Source organism: Salmo trutta, chromosome 30, assembly GCF_901001165.1.
Source record: "Salmo trutta chromosome 30, fSalTru1.1, whole genome shotgun sequence".
In the NCBI taxonomy this organism is placed as follows: Eukaryota; Metazoa; Chordata; class Actinopteri; order Salmoniformes; family Salmonidae; genus Salmo; species Salmo trutta.
This window is the reverse complement of record NC_042986.1, coordinates 13,853,871-13,870,378: the sequence shown is the minus strand read 5'-3', so window position 1 is coordinate 13,870,378 and position 16,508 is coordinate 13,853,871. Positions and strand designations below refer to the sequence as shown.

The 16,508-nt window shown below is 41.7% G+C and overlaps 2 protein-coding genes across 2 annotated transcripts; both read right to left on the bottom strand.

The window, feature by feature from the left end:
• Window positions 1–126: 126 nt before the first annotated feature.
• Window positions 127–6,850, bottom strand: letmd1 (LETM1 domain containing 1). The gene is made up of 9 exons (XM_029722858.1): window positions 6,715–6,850; window positions 6,177–6,316; window positions 5,763–5,878; window positions 5,468–5,550; window positions 4,946–5,132; window positions 4,531–4,632; window positions 2,934–3,086; window positions 1,300–1,396; window positions 127–1,199 (listed from the first exon to the last, which is right to left on the bottom strand). Exons 1-9 carry the CDS (start codon window positions 6,825–6,827, stop codon window positions 1,126–1,128), a joined length of 1,065 nt encoding a protein of 354 aa, XP_029578718.1. The 5' UTR covers window positions 6,828–6,850; the 3' UTR covers window positions 127–1,125.
• A 2,194-nt stretch (window positions 6,851–9,044) lies between these two features.
• On the bottom strand, window positions 9,045–10,019 carry rprm3 (reprimo, TP53 dependent G2 arrest mediator homolog 3). Its single transcript, XM_029724366.1, has one exon. The coding sequence runs from the start codon at window positions 9,622–9,624 to the stop codon at window positions 9,298–9,300; it is 327 nt and encodes a 108-aa protein (XP_029580226.1). The 5' UTR covers window positions 9,625–10,019; the 3' UTR covers window positions 9,045–9,297.
• Between the last annotated feature and the right edge of the window lie 6,489 nt (window positions 10,020–16,508).

Below are 16,508 nucleotides of genomic sequence, written 5' to 3'. Positions count from 1 at the left end.
CTAGTGGAGCATCTGCTGTAGAGCCTCACTGAGCAGAACAGTTGACGTAAGTAATTGGTGACAATGCAATGTGCAGATCTAACTCGTTTCTTCTTACTGTAAATAGCATTTCTCTACATTGACAAGTATTTCAGATAGTACATTTTATTTGACACAATCACCTTAATACACCAGAGCAATCTAAAAGGAGTTGAACAAGTAGAAAGAGTAAGAACATTAGTTTGCATATTTAGTATGAGAATCTTATTGGCAACTTCAAAACCACTGACTATTGATCATTTTAATTTCATTGCAGCAAGGCACATGAGGGCATTTTCTTCCCCCCCACCAGTATTTCCAGGTAAAAAAAACATTAACAGCACTGTAGCTGTGCAGTTACTCGAAAGGTTCCACTTAAATGAAATGCATTTCCTATCAAGTAAACCATGCTGTCATAGCTGAAACATGTTAGAGGCCTGTTGAATTGCAGTGTGTCCTTTATAGCGGGTTCAATTCCCAGGACCACATGATTAAAGCATCTGCTGAATGGCATTCCCCAGCGTCTTGAGATTCTGTAACATTCCATCTACTCAACTCTAAGTTGCTCTTCCCCAATCTGAAAAGCTTACTTATACAGGGGGTTATGGTGGTACAGTACTATGACACCATATGCTCTCAAAAGGCTATGTAGTAGGTGTGGGTTGGAATGTCTGCAGACAATCTATTTTTCCAAATGTAACCTGTATTAATATGGTTAGCTGAACATTGACCCCCCCCCCCCAGCTATGCTCCACATCTTATGTGAAAACATCAGCTTTACAAGTAAACAAAACGACATTCAAGGCTGAGTACTGCACTTGAGCAGAGATTGCAAGTAAGCGTTTCCCTGTACCATTTACACCTGCTGTATCCTGTACACGTGACAATTTGAGCCTGAAAACATTGGCCAGTAATCACATTTTCCTTCACCACAAATCCACTACATTAAGTAATCACTTTGTCCTTCTTAAAGTGAGTTGTAAAGCTTGGCATTTCTTCCGTTGGTAGATTGCAGATGTTGGCACCCTATGGAAAAGTTGCCCTGCCCAGCAGGGTGAGAGATGGCTGAATTAATGGAAGTGGCAGATCACTCCTTGTTCCTTCCTGTCAATGGTGGGAGGGCTTTGGGTAGTTGGCAGAGAGAAAGACCATACTGTGCACAAGCAGAGACACCTCTGACTCTGGGACAGAGGGACATAGAGAGAGTCATGAGGACAAACATCATCCTCCCCCACATATTTTAATTGAAAAGACCACGCTATCAGGAAACAGATTAGATACCTTTCAGGTGAGAGGAGAACTGGAGCCACTGTGAAAGCCATTCCTGACACTGGTTGATGCTGAGACTGCCAGAATCAAGCCCCCTGACATAGCAGGCCTGATGAGACCAGGGTCAAGTTATCAATATGACTAGTATGTGTTCCATTTGTACATGTGGGTTTTTGCTGACATTCTGATTACAGTGGGTATAGAAAGTCCATGTTTGCCTTACAGCCTGAAAGACTTGTCATTTACACACAGTAACTAACAATATCCAAGTGAGAGGGGAAAAAAAATCTATTTATTAAACTGTAAAATACCCTATTCGGATGAGTAAATACTTGGTGGAACCACCTTTTGCTTGAATTACAGCCATGAGTCTCTTTGAATACATCTCCACTAACTTTGCACACCTAGACTGAAATATTTGCCCATTCTTCCTTGCAGAATTGTTCAAGCTCAGTCAAATTGCATGCTGACTGCACTCAAGTCATTCCACAGATGCGATTGGGTTGGCGCTCTGACTAGGCCACTCAAGGACATTCACCTTGTCCTTCAGCCACTGTATGGTTGCTTTGTGTTGTCATGGTTCACGTTTCACTATCTTCCCATTTTCAACTTCCTGGCAGAGGTCTAGGTTCTCAAATCTGTTGGTATATTTTACTGTTCATTTTCCTTTCTATCCTGACAAGTGCTCCAGTCCCTGCTGATGAGACACCCCCACAACAGGACGCTGCCACCGTAGGCGTGGTGGTATTTGGGTTTTCGCCAGACATATCGTTTTGCGTCAAGGCCAGAAAGTTCAATTTTGGTCTCATCTGGGCAAAGCACCTTTTGCTACTTGGCCTCAATCTACAAATGTGCTTTTTGGCAAAGCTCAAACGAGACTTGTGGATTTTTTTTGAGGAGCGGTATTTTTCTTGCCACCCTCACAGAGGCCAGATTTGTGGAGCACTTGTGATAGTGGTCACATGCACACATTAACCAGTCTTTGCCATAAAGGCCTGAAGCGCCTTCAAAGTCACCATTGGTTTCTTGGTAGCCTCTGATCAGTCTCCTTGCCCGGTCATCCAATTTGGAGGGACGGCCCGATTTATGCTGGGTCTGGGAGGTGCCATACGCCTTCCACTCCTTAAATGGTCGAAACTGTGCTCCGAGGGATAGACAAAGCCTTTGAAATCCTTTCACATCCATCCCCTGACTTGTGCCTTTACACAACTTTCTCAGATCTTTTGAAAGTACCTTTCCACCCATTGTGGATTCTTTGCTTTGAAATGCACTACTAAGCAGTGGAGTCCTTTATGAACTGCTTTTATTCTGAACTAATCAAAGTCACTACAATTGATCACAGATGGAAGCCAATCAGCTTGATTTGTGATCTGGAAGGTGGTTGGTTATACCTCAAAGTTTGCAATTGCAACTCTAAGGGGGGGGGGAACTTATCCAAATAGGGTATTTTACTATTAATACATTTTCAGAGTTTGAGAAGAAAAAAAAATACTTGGGATATTGTGGGTTGTGTGTAAATGAAGCTGGAAAAAGTCACATTGTTTTCATTTCAGGCTGTAAGGCAACAAAAGGTGAACATTTTGAAAGGGGTTGGTGACTTGCTATTCCCACTGTATTTACTAGGAGGTCAAGAGATGTGCACTGACCTGTCTCAGCTCAGAGTCATCCAACTGGTGCAGGCCATGTCTGCTGAGAGCACGGTCCAGCTGTAGCAGCTCTATGGCGTGGCTGTTCAGTCGAGTGCCAATCATGGGAGTTGGGAGGCGGGGAGTCAGGAAGAACAGGGGACAGAGTTGCCTCTGGAGAGAGAGAGGGACTTATGTTGATGTAATATTTTTCAGTTGAGACAAATACAGTGAGTCTGATACAGTACCAGTCAAAAGTTTGGACCTACTCATTCAAGTGTTTATTGTAGAATAGTAGTAAGCAAAAAAGTGTTATGAGATTCTTCAAAGCAGCCACCCTTTGCCTTGGCGACAGCTTTGCACACTTGGCATTATTTCAACCAGCTTCATAAGGTAGTCACCTGGAATGCATTTCAATTAACAGGTGTACCTTGTTAAATTTGTGGAATTTCTTTCCTTAATGCATGAGACAATCAGGTGTGTCATACAGAAGATAGCCCTATTTGGAAAAATACCAAGTCCATATTATGGTAAGAACAGCTCAAATAAGCAAAGAGAAACAACAGTCCAATACTTTAAAAATTTTCCAGATTGACTGATTTATGTCTTAAATCACAAAAACCACTAAGCGCTATGATGAAACTGACTCCTCGGAAGACCCAGAGTTACCTCTGCGGCAGAGAATAAGTTCATTAGAGTTACCAGCCTCAAATTGCAGCCCAAATAAATGCTTCAGAGCTCAAGTAACAGAAGCGTCTCAAAATCAACTGTTCAGAGGAGACTGCGTGAATCAGGCCTTCATGGTCAAATTGCGCCAAAGGACACCAATAATACTTGCTTGGGCCAAGAAAGACAAGCAATGGACATTAGACCAGTGGAAATATGTCCTTTGGTCTGATTAGTCCAAATTTGAGATTTCTGGTTCCAACCACTGTGTCTTTGTGTGGTTCCCACTGTGAAGCATGGAGGAGGTGTAATGGTGCTTTGCTTGTGACACTCTCCGGTTAATTTATAATTCAAGACACACTTAATCAGCATGGCTACCACAGCGATACGCCATCCCATCTGTTTTGCGCTTAGTGGGACTATCATTTGTTTTTCAACAGGACAATGACACAACACACCTCCAGGCTGTGTAAGGGCTATTTGACCAAGAAGGAGAGTGATGGCGTGCTGAATCAGATGACCTGGCCTACACAATCACCTGCCCTCAACCCAATTGAGATGGTTTGGGATGAATTGGACCGCAGAGAAGGAAAAGCAGCCAACAAGTGCTCAGCATATGTGGGAACTCCTTCAAGACTGTTAGGAAAGAATTCTAGGTGAAACTAGTTGAGAATGCCAAGAGTGTGCAAACCTGTCAAGGAAAAGGGTAGCTACTTTGAAGAATCTAAAATATATTTTGATTTGTTTAACACTTCTTTGGTTACTAAATTCTTCCATTTGTGTTCTTTCATAGTTTTGATGTCTTCACTATTATTCTACAATGTAGAAAATAGTAAAAAAATAAAGAAACTCAAATGAGTAGCTGTGTCCAAACGTCTGACTGGTACTGTACATGCAGTAAACCCATGGACTCATGTTTTAGGGATTTTCTGAATAAAGACTAAAAACTAACCATCTGATTTGCGTTTATTCTCTTGATACTCAGGGGAGCTCCAGAAAACAAGCCTCGAATTGCCTGGATGTCAGATATGTTAGGGTGTACCCCACTTTGCACCTAAAAAAATAAACATGGACTGGTTAGACATTTTACTGCTGCTCTTCAATCATGTTACTTTCATTTCTTATATCTTTTGGTATTTACAAAAAATGCATTGTTGGTTAGGGCTTGTAAGTAAGCGTTTCACTGTAAGGTATTTGGCGCATGTGACATAACATTTTATTTGACATCAGTGTCTAGAGGCATTTATTAGCTGCATTAGTCATCTATGGGAAAACATCCATGTTTGCCCAACAAAATGTTGGACAATGGACACATTTTAACATCTGACGTATGCAAGGGAGGGGTTAAGTGTTTCTCTATCACCCGCCTTGTTGCAGAGGTCTAGTAGGCTGATCTTTAGGCGGCCATCTTTGACATGTGAACCTGCACTCTCAAGACCCTTCAGCACAGCCCAGTGGTGCTGGGCCCTGTGGGAATGGTTCAATTCCTGGAACTCAGTCTGCTGCTGGGGGGTCCAGAAGTGGCGGATCAGGAGCTGGCGGGGGAAAAAGTACCTGGTTGTGAAAAAGAGGAGGGAAGCAGAGGGAGGAAGGGCAGATGGAGGAATATGTAAGGCAGGGAGATGAAGGGAAGACAGGACACGAGGGGGGGGTTAATACATTGTAAGGGGGGCACAATGTATTATTGGGGGCATACTGTATGTTTACAATGATTTATCAACCTTTTAACTCCCATTGACTTGAGAATTAGGCTATTTTCTAACTAAATATTTACATTTTAGTCATTTAGCAGACGCTCTTATCCAGAGTGACTTACAGTAGTGAATGCATACATTTCATGCATTATGAATCAAAGGAGGATGTTGAGGAGATGACTGAAATAAACTCACATTAGGACAAAAACCAGGTAGTTGGCAAATGGAGGAATAGAAATTAACAGCAGTGGAATGGCTTTGATCATGTCTCTGCGAAACTGAAAAACAAAGAAAGGAAAAGTTATCATTTACTATAACCCATGCTAAGGAAAACTTTTCAGACTTGGACATGCAGACATAGTAAAAGTAGTACTATGTATTGCAGGTCAAAGTGTTACAGTTCAAAGCCTTTAATGCAGATTAAAGACTGCTAACCACATTATCAAGAACTTTCCTTGTTATTCAAGTGTATGCCCTAGCCTCGACCGACCTGCCTGAGTTTCTCCATATCACGATAGGGCAAGTCCTGGACTTCGACACTGTTGGTGAGCATCCTTGTTTTTATCACCGTCACCTCTTTGGCATCTTGGAAAAGGAGTTGAATACCTGAAAAATTATAATACAAAAGATGGCTAATTTTCAGTGTACTGGCAGCACAGAAGCCTGCCTATGTGATGCATGGAATTGTTACATATTGAGCTAGGCCACCTGTGTGTTCTTCTGCCTTCAAACGTGAGATCTTATTGGTTTACTGTATCTAGATAATTTTGCTAAGGTAATGTAGATCTGTAAATAGATACAAAAAGAGATGCATTATGCCAAACAAAGGATAAACTGAGGCGGCTTGACTACCAATCAATATCACTTATAAAGTTTAACATAGTTCAATGGCAAGTAGTCTTACCTTTCGTAAAAGTGTGATAGAGAACATAAAACCGAGGAAAATATCTTTGGAGGAAGAGTTCATATTTGGCATTGGCCCCTTGCAGCCTTGACACAATTTGCAGGCCAATCCCTAGCCTGGATTTGGGGGATGAGTAGTGTCTGTAAAGGACACAAAACGATTGTAATGAAACAAGAGCGGCTCATACGGTCAAGTACTTAAGAGTTTGACTCGTCTTTAAAAGTAGTACTGTTTGTATGACAACTCGACAGTATCAAAATAAGATTTAAAAAAAAAACAGAACTTTAATATTACAAGCTGGTTCAGATCCATTTGTGCCGACTTATGTCCAACAACTCTCGTAGTCGTTGTCATGCCAAAAATGTAACGTTAGAATTCAAAATGTTGTACAGTTAGCCTTTATCTGACAGTGAACAGTGGTTGGGTGTTGCCCGCCCAGATCGAACAGTCAATGAGTTTACTCCAGAGAAGTGCCACATAACAGCGACTCGACAACATCACGATACAAGTATATAACATATTGCATGGGTTTTCATACCTTGCTCCAGAGGTGGCCGTGAAAGAGGAGTATATAACTGTAACCCCATTAGTTCTGATTCCGTACAAATCCACAGAGAAACGGCGGCACACCCTCGCACAGGAAAGCGCCATTTTTAGAAGGGCAGATTGACAGCTTCTGTCTGCGTGATTGGCTGTATGATTACCGTAATGTACCCAATGTTTACCGTCCCGCAGTCTAGCAACATTTTGTTATGCACAATTGGCCCAGCATTGTCCAGGTTTGACCAGGGTAGGCCGTCATTGTAAATAAGAATTTGTTCTTAACTGACTTGCCTAGTTAAATAAAGGTTAAATAAAATGTTACTTCACTTTGACTCATTGACTATGCACATTTGAGAAAATAAATCACATTGACTATTTTGTTTGACTGTAAATGCATGGTTTGTAACCTAACCTTTGACATGGTGATTAGTGTTTGTGTGTCCCCTTTTGTAATATGATTTTTGCAGAAGTGTTTCCTTATACAAACTCTGCATGTAGGCTGTTAGTGTATGTTCCTGACGCCCTCCTGCAGAGAGATTAAGATATTCCACGGTATTGCACATAATTAGATATCTTCAAGATGCTCATTACGCTGACTGTGTAAAGTTGATTTAGCCTCAATGGATCTTGCTTTGATCTTTCAGTGATTTAATTTGATATAATTGGATTTTGGCCTGTAAAAATGGTTCATAATGTGAGGTAGAGTAATGTTCTGTCCCCATGAACGTTTACATGTTTACTAATTTGCATGTTGTGCTACAGAGAACTGAAGGAGTGAAATGGAAGGGACATTTGATCAGATTGGATTTAAGTTGGACTGGATGTACTGTTCATAAAGACTAGCTACTGCAAGCGTCATCACTGTCAATGTTCATTAAATTTGTTTCAGAGCCACAGGTCTGCCCTAACTAGACGCATCTCAGCTGGCTCATTTAATCCACTGTGGCAGTTGAGCACACCAGCTCTGAGCAAGTGGGTTCTCTGGTAAGAGGGACTGCGATGACAGCTTTTGTCTGACAGCTCCCCCTGTGCTAGCCTATATTCTTGAAGTTGTTTGCCTTTGGTGGAAAATGCATCCACGTTTTATTTTTCTCTGTCAAACATGGTCGTCATGGGTAGCAAAATTCCGTTAACATGGTTAAGTTTTGCGCTTGCTGTGGCTGCTTCCTGAAAATATTAGCATTTTACAGCAAAGCTGTAGCTGTGTGTATCGCTAAAGATACACAAAGAAAGTGACTAGGAGTTATGCACTGTGTGTACACACATCTTAGTATGGTCTTTATGTTTCTGTCATAAGTGTCCAAGTGGAGATTTTTTTCTTGCTGTCAATCACCTTTTCGTTGACTGAACAAGGAGCAAAATGGAAACAGATGGGGGGTGGGTGGGACTCCCTTGTCGCTTCCTATTCATAACACATGACTGGAGTGCCGGGCCGTTCTGCCCTTGTCGTGATGGGAAGGTATTGCAGCTGTTTTCACTGATGATGATGATGATGATGATGATGATGATGATGAGCTCAAGGTTGAAGCTCTAGGAGTCCGACTGTTCTACTTGAAATATGGGGGACGAGTTCCTCTAGCAGTCTGAACCTAAAGACACGATCATAATAGCGATTGGTCAGAGCAACTAAATACGCATGATCAAATCACCAAAGATGAATGGTCTGACATAGCCCTTGGCATGTAGCAGTGCATTAGACAGGAAATAATTATCGCATTGTGCTATCTTCGTTCAAAATCATCAATAGACTGTAAATGACTGTTGGTTATCTACTGAAGATGAATGTATAGATCCCTTCCATAATCAGAGGTTGCATGGGCGCATTGCTGTGGCTTAGTACACCTCTCACTCCCTTTGAATTTTACTCTATTTGTTTGTAAGTGTAAAAACTGTAGGCTATGCATAAAAGCCTCGAGTACAACCATATATTGCATAGCTCCAAAACAAGATGAATTAACCAGGTTGTGGTTGATCGTGATCTCCTAAACCAAGATACTCTCTAGTAAAACACGATGCTTGTGATACATGACTGCGGAAAGCTATAGTGCTAAAAAGTTTGTAGTAAGATTTGAGAGCTATAGGATGCGGAGGAGGCAGGTGGATTTTAGATCGTATGGCATTCTAATCCCTTATTTGGATTATGGTTTTTCCACTAGTTTCGGTTACATGTATTTGCCACCCGCTTTGGTCAACCTGATTAGTGGATGGCCTCCAGCAGCACGTTTATTAGAAGACACATGCCTTACCTTTGACATTAGCTATTTGCATTCAACTGCATAATGTAATTTGTTTTTAAACTCGCACAAAAGAAGCAAAAGAAGTTTACTGATATCCCACACATAGATTTTTATTGGTGTTCCTACAATGATGGAAAACATTCTATAGGGTAGGGTATAGGCTGTAAAAGGAAAACAAGCCCGATTTTGACAATTCAACTTTTAAAGGGTTCTCTTTCAACAAAAGAAGTGATTAGAACAGTGAATAATAATATTCAAGAAACACACTGGAAACTTAATGATTTGAAAATAAAATAAAGATGTTTTTTTTTTAAATGCATTACTTTAAAAAACAAGTAGGCCTATGAGGCAACCATGATCATATCATTGTCCGTAGACGGTCTCCGGTCTTCTACAAAAAGACTGATCATACTTTCTGTTTTAATTAGAAGATTGCAACCAAGGAAAAATATGCCAAAAATCACAGTGAGTGACAATACGCACAGGACCGCGATCTGCACCACACGCATTATGAAGAGGTCATGTTCCTCTGGATGAGACGCACCGAATCCATTGTCGGTGATAACTGCTGCTGCTGCTGAAACGTTGCAGCATACACGCACAGTGTCAAATCCTGAGTGCTCTTCTTCGGACACTGTTTTATTCAGTATTTTCCCGGCGACATCCATGTTGTTGAAATCGTTTTTTTCCTGCAATAAATTGTCTGCTTTCTTTTTTCTTCAATTAAATCGGACTTATCCAACTCTATGAAGTTATTCAATCGTCTTCTGTAGGCTAGAAGCGAAGAATGGCAAATGTTTCATGATTCTCAGAAAATGTGATTCTTGGGTGAAATTATTCTCAAATTCCCAGTGAAATAGGCTACTCCCCGAACTATGATATTTCAAGAACAACTAAATAAAGCATGACACGAGGGTCAGCGTTCAAGTCAGATGAAGGTTAATAAAAGGTTCAACATTTATTGAGTAAAAACGAGACCGCAAAGACTTCCATTCTTTTTAGTGTAACGACACACTGCTCTCTGAAGGTTCTTTGCCAAGCTATGACACGAGGCTTTTAAAGTAGGCGTGTGTGTGTGTGTGTGTGTTCGCGCGCGCTTCTCGACATTCTTGGGTGGCCTTTGCATCACTTGTCATGTCCACCTGATGGCAGTGTTAATGAATTTGAAGCTGAGTATTCTATTTTCTTGACTTTGTATGCACACAAGCAAACAAAAAATAGAATAACATTTTGAAACATATCGTCTCCATATACATCTAGGCCTATTATTGATGTTTTCCTCTTTCCACTGACTACTCATATAACTAATTTCAACAACCGAACGGATTATATCGATTAGAATTTGGAAAAACCTGTCCAGTCTGCTTCGATTATTACATTGGTGATACTGTGTTATCTCTCACGGGCACTTTTATTTCATATCTCCAAAATGTCCTTGTTCCAATTGGTGGGAATTTGATGTTTCTCAAGCCACAGGTAAGTAAGCATGAGCGGTACAAATTACGTTTACAGAGCTCCAAGGCCACAAGTGGTGCGTTAATCCGAGAATTGGGATTTGCCCTGCCGACACATACTGAGTCTCATCCAAGTGGCATTATTGAATTCATGTGATGACTGGCTATTTTAAAATTGGCGTCTAATATTGGAGGTGTTCAGATGACAGCTTGCCTCCTTCCCTGTCGCCATCTGGGCTGAGATCATTTGAATCCCCCTAAAACATGGCGTAGGCCTATACTCTGAACAAGACATGGCTGGCACTTACTTCAACTAGTTTAATTTCTTTTTAATCCCTTTTATAGTTGGAGCCATTGAATATGTGTGATTCTCATAATGAAATACCCTTTTTGTTGCATTGATTGAGCTGCTGAAATGATATTGTTATATGTAGGCCTAAATCCTACAATATGTGGACATCAGAAACTCACAAATAAGTTCCTTCTAGCCTAACAACTACTTGAGATGGTAATTGGTTTAGGCACATGGCTTGGGATTCCCTTGGCCTATACAAAGATATCCCTGTATTTCAATAGGGGTGGGGGTGGCAATCCTCATGAACCTGCTGTTTTTGACTCATATCTGGCCTCACCTTAACTTAAAGTCTCAGGGAGGACTGTTGGCCACCCCTAGTTTAGAATAACTATTGAGCAGGTGCTCTAACTGATCACCCACCAGTGCTCTGACTGGGAGGTTCCTCGATCTGTCTGCCAGCCCATACAGTGCCTTCAGAAGTATTCATACCCATACCCACTTACTCCACATTTTGTTGTGTTACAACCTGAATTCAACTCAATTCAAAATGTATTACATTCTCACCCATCTACACACAATACGCCATAATGACAAAGTGAAAACATATTTTTTGAAATGTTGCAAATGTATTAAAAACGAAATATAGAAATATCTCATTTACATAAGTATTCACACCCCTGAGCCAATGCATGTTAGAATCACATTTGGCAGTGATTACAGCTGTGAGTCTTTCTCTGTAAGAGCTTTGCACACCTGGATTGTACAATATTTGCCCATTATTCCTTTAAAAATTCTTCAAGCTCTGTCAAGTTGGTTGTTGATCATTGCTAGACAGTCATTTTCATTTCTTGCCATAGATTTTCAAGCCAATTTAAGTCAAAACTGTAACTAGGCCACTCAGGAACATTCAATATTGTCTTGGTAAGCAACTCCAGAGTATATTTGGCATTTTGTTTTAGGTTATTGTCCCGCAGAAAGGTGCATTCGTCTCCCAGTGTCTGTTAGAAAGCGGACTGAACCAGGTTTTCCTCTAGGATTTTGCCTATACTTAGCTCTATTCCGTTTCTTTTTATCCTGAAAAACGCCATAGTCTTTGCCAATGACAGGCATACCCTTAACATGATGCAGCCACCACCATGCTTGAAAGTATGAAGAGTGTGTCACGAGGAGCGGAACAGGAGCAGACTCAGATGAGGAGACTGGGATGAGGTAATCAAGGTATTTAATAAAACACAGGGGGAAGATTGAGTGCAGGCCAGGGGAAACTTGGGCGGGTTGCTGGAAACCAGGTGCGGAGGCTGAGGCTTGAGCAAGAGGGGTTGGGACAGGGTAAGCAGGTCCGGAGGGGAATCCAAGGGAGCGTAAAGTGTGGAATCCAGGACAGAGTAGCAGGACTGACAAGAAGTCGGACTGGAGACAGGGACCAGAGTTAGAGCGTGCAGAACTGTAGTGGAGAGGAAAACAGCGTCAGGCAAGGGAAACCAGGCACAACAGGAACAAACGGCTAGAAACATAGAGTGACTGGGCAGAGATTACGATTTGGCAGTGTGGAAGTGACAGGACTGAGTATTTGTAGAGGTCTTGATTATGGAACAGGTTGCAGCTGGTGGGGATCAGCTCTGACTCCAGCACACCTGTCTCCTCCCACACACACACACACACACACACACACACACACACACACACACACACACACACACACACACACACACACACACACACACACACACACACACACACACACACACACACACACAGAGGGAGAGAGCATTGGGGGAGTGGAGGCAGGTCAAGGAGACACCAGATGAGCACTAGAGGTTGTGACAGGAGCAGATGTGACAGAGTGGTAGTCATTCATGTGCTAGGCTGGATTTTCTCCAAACACAACCCTTTGTATTCAGGACATAAAGTACATTTCTTTTCCACATTTTTTGCAGTTTTACTTTAGTGCCTTATTGCAAACATGATGCATGTTTTGGAATATTTTTTATTCTGTACAGGCTTCTTTCTTTTTACTCTGTACTTTAGGTTAATATTGTAGAGTATACTCAAAGGGAGGGCTCTCAAGCTCAAAGGGATATTCAAAGTCTGCTCTTTTTTTTGTAATCTACCAATACATGCCCTTCTTTGCGAGGCATTGGAAAACCTCCCTGGTCTTTGTGGTTGAATCTGTGTTTGAAATTCACTGCTCAACTGAGGGACCTTACAGATAATTGTATGTGTATAATTGTATGTGTGGAGTACAGAGATGAGGTAGTCATTCGAAAATCATGTTAAACACTATTATTGCACACAGAGTGAGTCCATGCAACTTATGTGACTTGTTAAGCACATTTGTACTCCTGAACTTATTTAGGCTTGCTATAACAAAGGGGTTGAATACTTATTGACTCAAGACATTTGAGCTTTTCATTTTTTATTAATTTGTTAACATTTCTAAAAACATAATTCCACTTTGACGTTATGGGGTAATTGTGTGTAGGCATGTGACACAAAATCTCAATTTAATCCATTTTAAATTCAGGCTGTAAAACAACAAAATGTGAAAAAAGTCAAGGAGTGTGAATACTTTCTGAAGGCACTGAATCTACACTTTTGCTGAATCTGAACATGCAATGTCTGTTAACAGCTTTGGTGGGCCTACTCCTTGTCCCAGCGTGAGAGACTACAGTCTATGGTGCCACCAATGAATAAGAATGCAATGGGTGCATTTCATCAAATGCCAATGCCACCAATCTCTCATCACATGTCATTTACAGTCACCTCCAAAATGACTGGCACCCTTGAAAAAGATGAGCAAAAAATTATGTATAATATAAAATCAAATGTTATTGGTCACATACAAATATTTAGCAGATGTTATTGCGGGTGTAGCAAAATGCTTGTCTTCCTAGCTCCGTGCAGTGCAGTAATATCTAACAATTCCCAACAATACACACAAATCTAAAGTAAAATAATGACATCGGGTGCTGTAGGTGTCCTGAAGGGCAGGCAGTGTCGCCCCGGTGATGCGTTGGGCAGACCACCCCACCCTCTGGAGAGCCCTGCGGTTGCAGGTGGTGCAGTTGCCGTACCAGGCGATGATACAGCCCGACAGGATGCTCTCAATGGTGCATCTGTAAAAGTTTGTAAGTGTCTTTGCCTCCTGAGGTTGAAGAGGTACTGTTGCACCTTCTTCACCACACTGTCTGTGTGGGTGGATGATTTCAGATTGTCAGTGATGTGTACACTGAGGAACTTGAAGCTTTTTCACCTTCTCCGTCGATGTGGATGGGGGCGTGCTCCCTCTGCTGTCTCCTGAAGTCCACAATCAGCTCCTTCATTTTGTTGACGTTGAGGGAGAGGTTATTTTCCTGGCACCACCCCGTCAGGGCCCTCACATCCCTGTAGGCTGTCTCATCATTGTCGGTAATCAGGCCTACTACTGTTGTGTCGTCTGCAAACTTGATGATTGATTTGGAGGCGTGAGTGGCCACACAGTCATGGGTGAACAGAGAGTACAGGAGGGGGCTGAACACGCACCCTTGTGGGGCCCCTGTTCTGAGGATCAGCGTAGTGGAGGTGTTGTTTTCTACCTTCACCACCTGGGGGCGGCCCGTCAGGAAGTCCAGGACCCGGTTGCACAGGGCAGGTTTAGACCCAGGGCCCCGAGCTTAATGATGAGCTTGGAGGGTACTATGGTGTTGAAGGCTGAGCTGTAGTCAATGAACAGCATTTTTACATAGGAATTCCTCTTGTCTAGATGGGATAGGGCAGTGTGATGACGATTGGATTGTCTGTGGATCTATCAGGGCGGTATGCAAATTGAAGTGGGTCTAGAGTGTCACGTAAGGTGGAGGTGATATGATCCTTAACTAGCCTCTCAAAGCACTTCATGATGACAGAAGTGAGTACTACAGGCCGATAGTCATTTAATAATGCAAATACTGAGCAATACATAAATAATGAAAATAGTGAGCCATTCTGTATACTCAACATTTTTTATTTTATTATTTTATACTAATACAATTGCTCAGAGAAAAAACTCAGATAGGTGTTGACATTATTGGCACCCCTATTTGTAATACTTTGTGCACCCTCCCCTTGTAAGAATAACAACACTTAGTATGTTTCTGTAATGTTTAATGAGATTGGAGAACACATTGGGAGCGATCTTAGACCATTGTTCCATACAGAATCTTTCCAGATCCTAGATATCATTTGGTCTGCAGCGCTTATGGACTGCCCTCTTCAATTTAAACCACATGTTTTCAAAGGGGTTCAAGTCTGTAGACTGAACATTGTCTTGCTGGAAGATCCACCAAGTTTCAGCCTCCTGTCTGACGCAACCCCATTTTTGCCTAAAATGTCCTCTTACTTATAGAGTTCATGATGCTGTTGACCTTAAAAAGGCCCCCAGTACTTGTGGAAGCAAAATTGCCCCATAACATCAAATATCCACCACCATATTTTGCAGTAGGTATGAGGTTATTTTCTGCATATGAATCCTTCGTTTGAGGCCAAATCCCCCACTGTTTATTTTTACTTGTTAAACAAAGTACACTTTTTTTCTGAGAAATTGAATTAGTATAAAATTATATATTTCCAGACACTTGCATTTGCCTCTGACTGCTCTGGGCCTTAGCTTTATTTTATTTCACGTGGCTGCTTGTGTCCGGCATGTGATCCCTCTGACCTCCTCATGCCTGGGCTGGCTGGCTGTCTGGGTGGTGTACATGCCACAAGCAAGTTTCAGGCGTGTGTCCAAGAGAAGTGGAGCCCAAACCTCCCTGTCACTCTTGTTTTATAATTGTAACATTCTCATGTTCTCACAGCCACCCCATTTCCAAAACAGTGCATGGTTGGTAGACAGTCGGTGGCGGGGTCTGGACTGGAGTGACCCTGTACTCTTATCCTTCTGAAGATTGTAAATCCATGACGTTTCAGTTCTCTTCATGTGCTCTTTAAGAAACGTGATTTCTCTTTTTCAAAGGGTGGGGTACTCATACGCACAACGGCATGCCATCACCCACATAACTGCTGTAATCAGAGTGATAGTGACTCTATCCAATTACTCTTGCTGGATGAGTCTTGGTATTTTTTATAAGGTTGCCATGACCTTCACAGGTTCGTATTGGGTTTCCATAGCAGACATTGAATTTCGTAATCTGCACATCAAGCAAAAAACATTCCCTCCCTGCTCAGTATGCACCTCTTCCCAACACTGTCCTTTGGGTTTCTTGTCCTGCCCTAATAGTAAGAGGCATATTAAACCAGAATATGTTCAGGTTTAGGAGCTTTTCAATATCAGACAATGGGAAACTAAAAGACCTGCACATGTACAGTATTACTACCACCTGTCTCAAAGTTGAAGCCCCATGTAAAGGCTTAGATGGGTCACATGCATGCAGTAGGAGTAGCTTAATGGGACAAGGTGAAATAATCTGTGAAAGAATGTGACTCTTACAGTGAGGGAAAAAAGTATTTGATCCCCTGCTGATTTTGTACGTTTGCCCACTGACAAATAAATGATCAGTCTATAATTTAATGTTAGGTTTATTTGAACAGTGAGAGACGGAATAACAACCAAAAAATCCAGGAAAACGCATGTCAAAAATGTTAGAAATTGATTTGCATTTTAATGAGGCAAATAAGTATTTGACCCCTCTGTAAAACATGACTTAGTACTTGGTGGCAAAACCCTTGTTGGTAATCACAGAGGTCAGATGTTTCTTGTAGTTGGCCACCAGGTTTGCACACATCTCAGGAGGGATTTTGTCCCACTCCTCTTTGCAGATCTTCTCCAAGTCATTAAGGTTTCGAG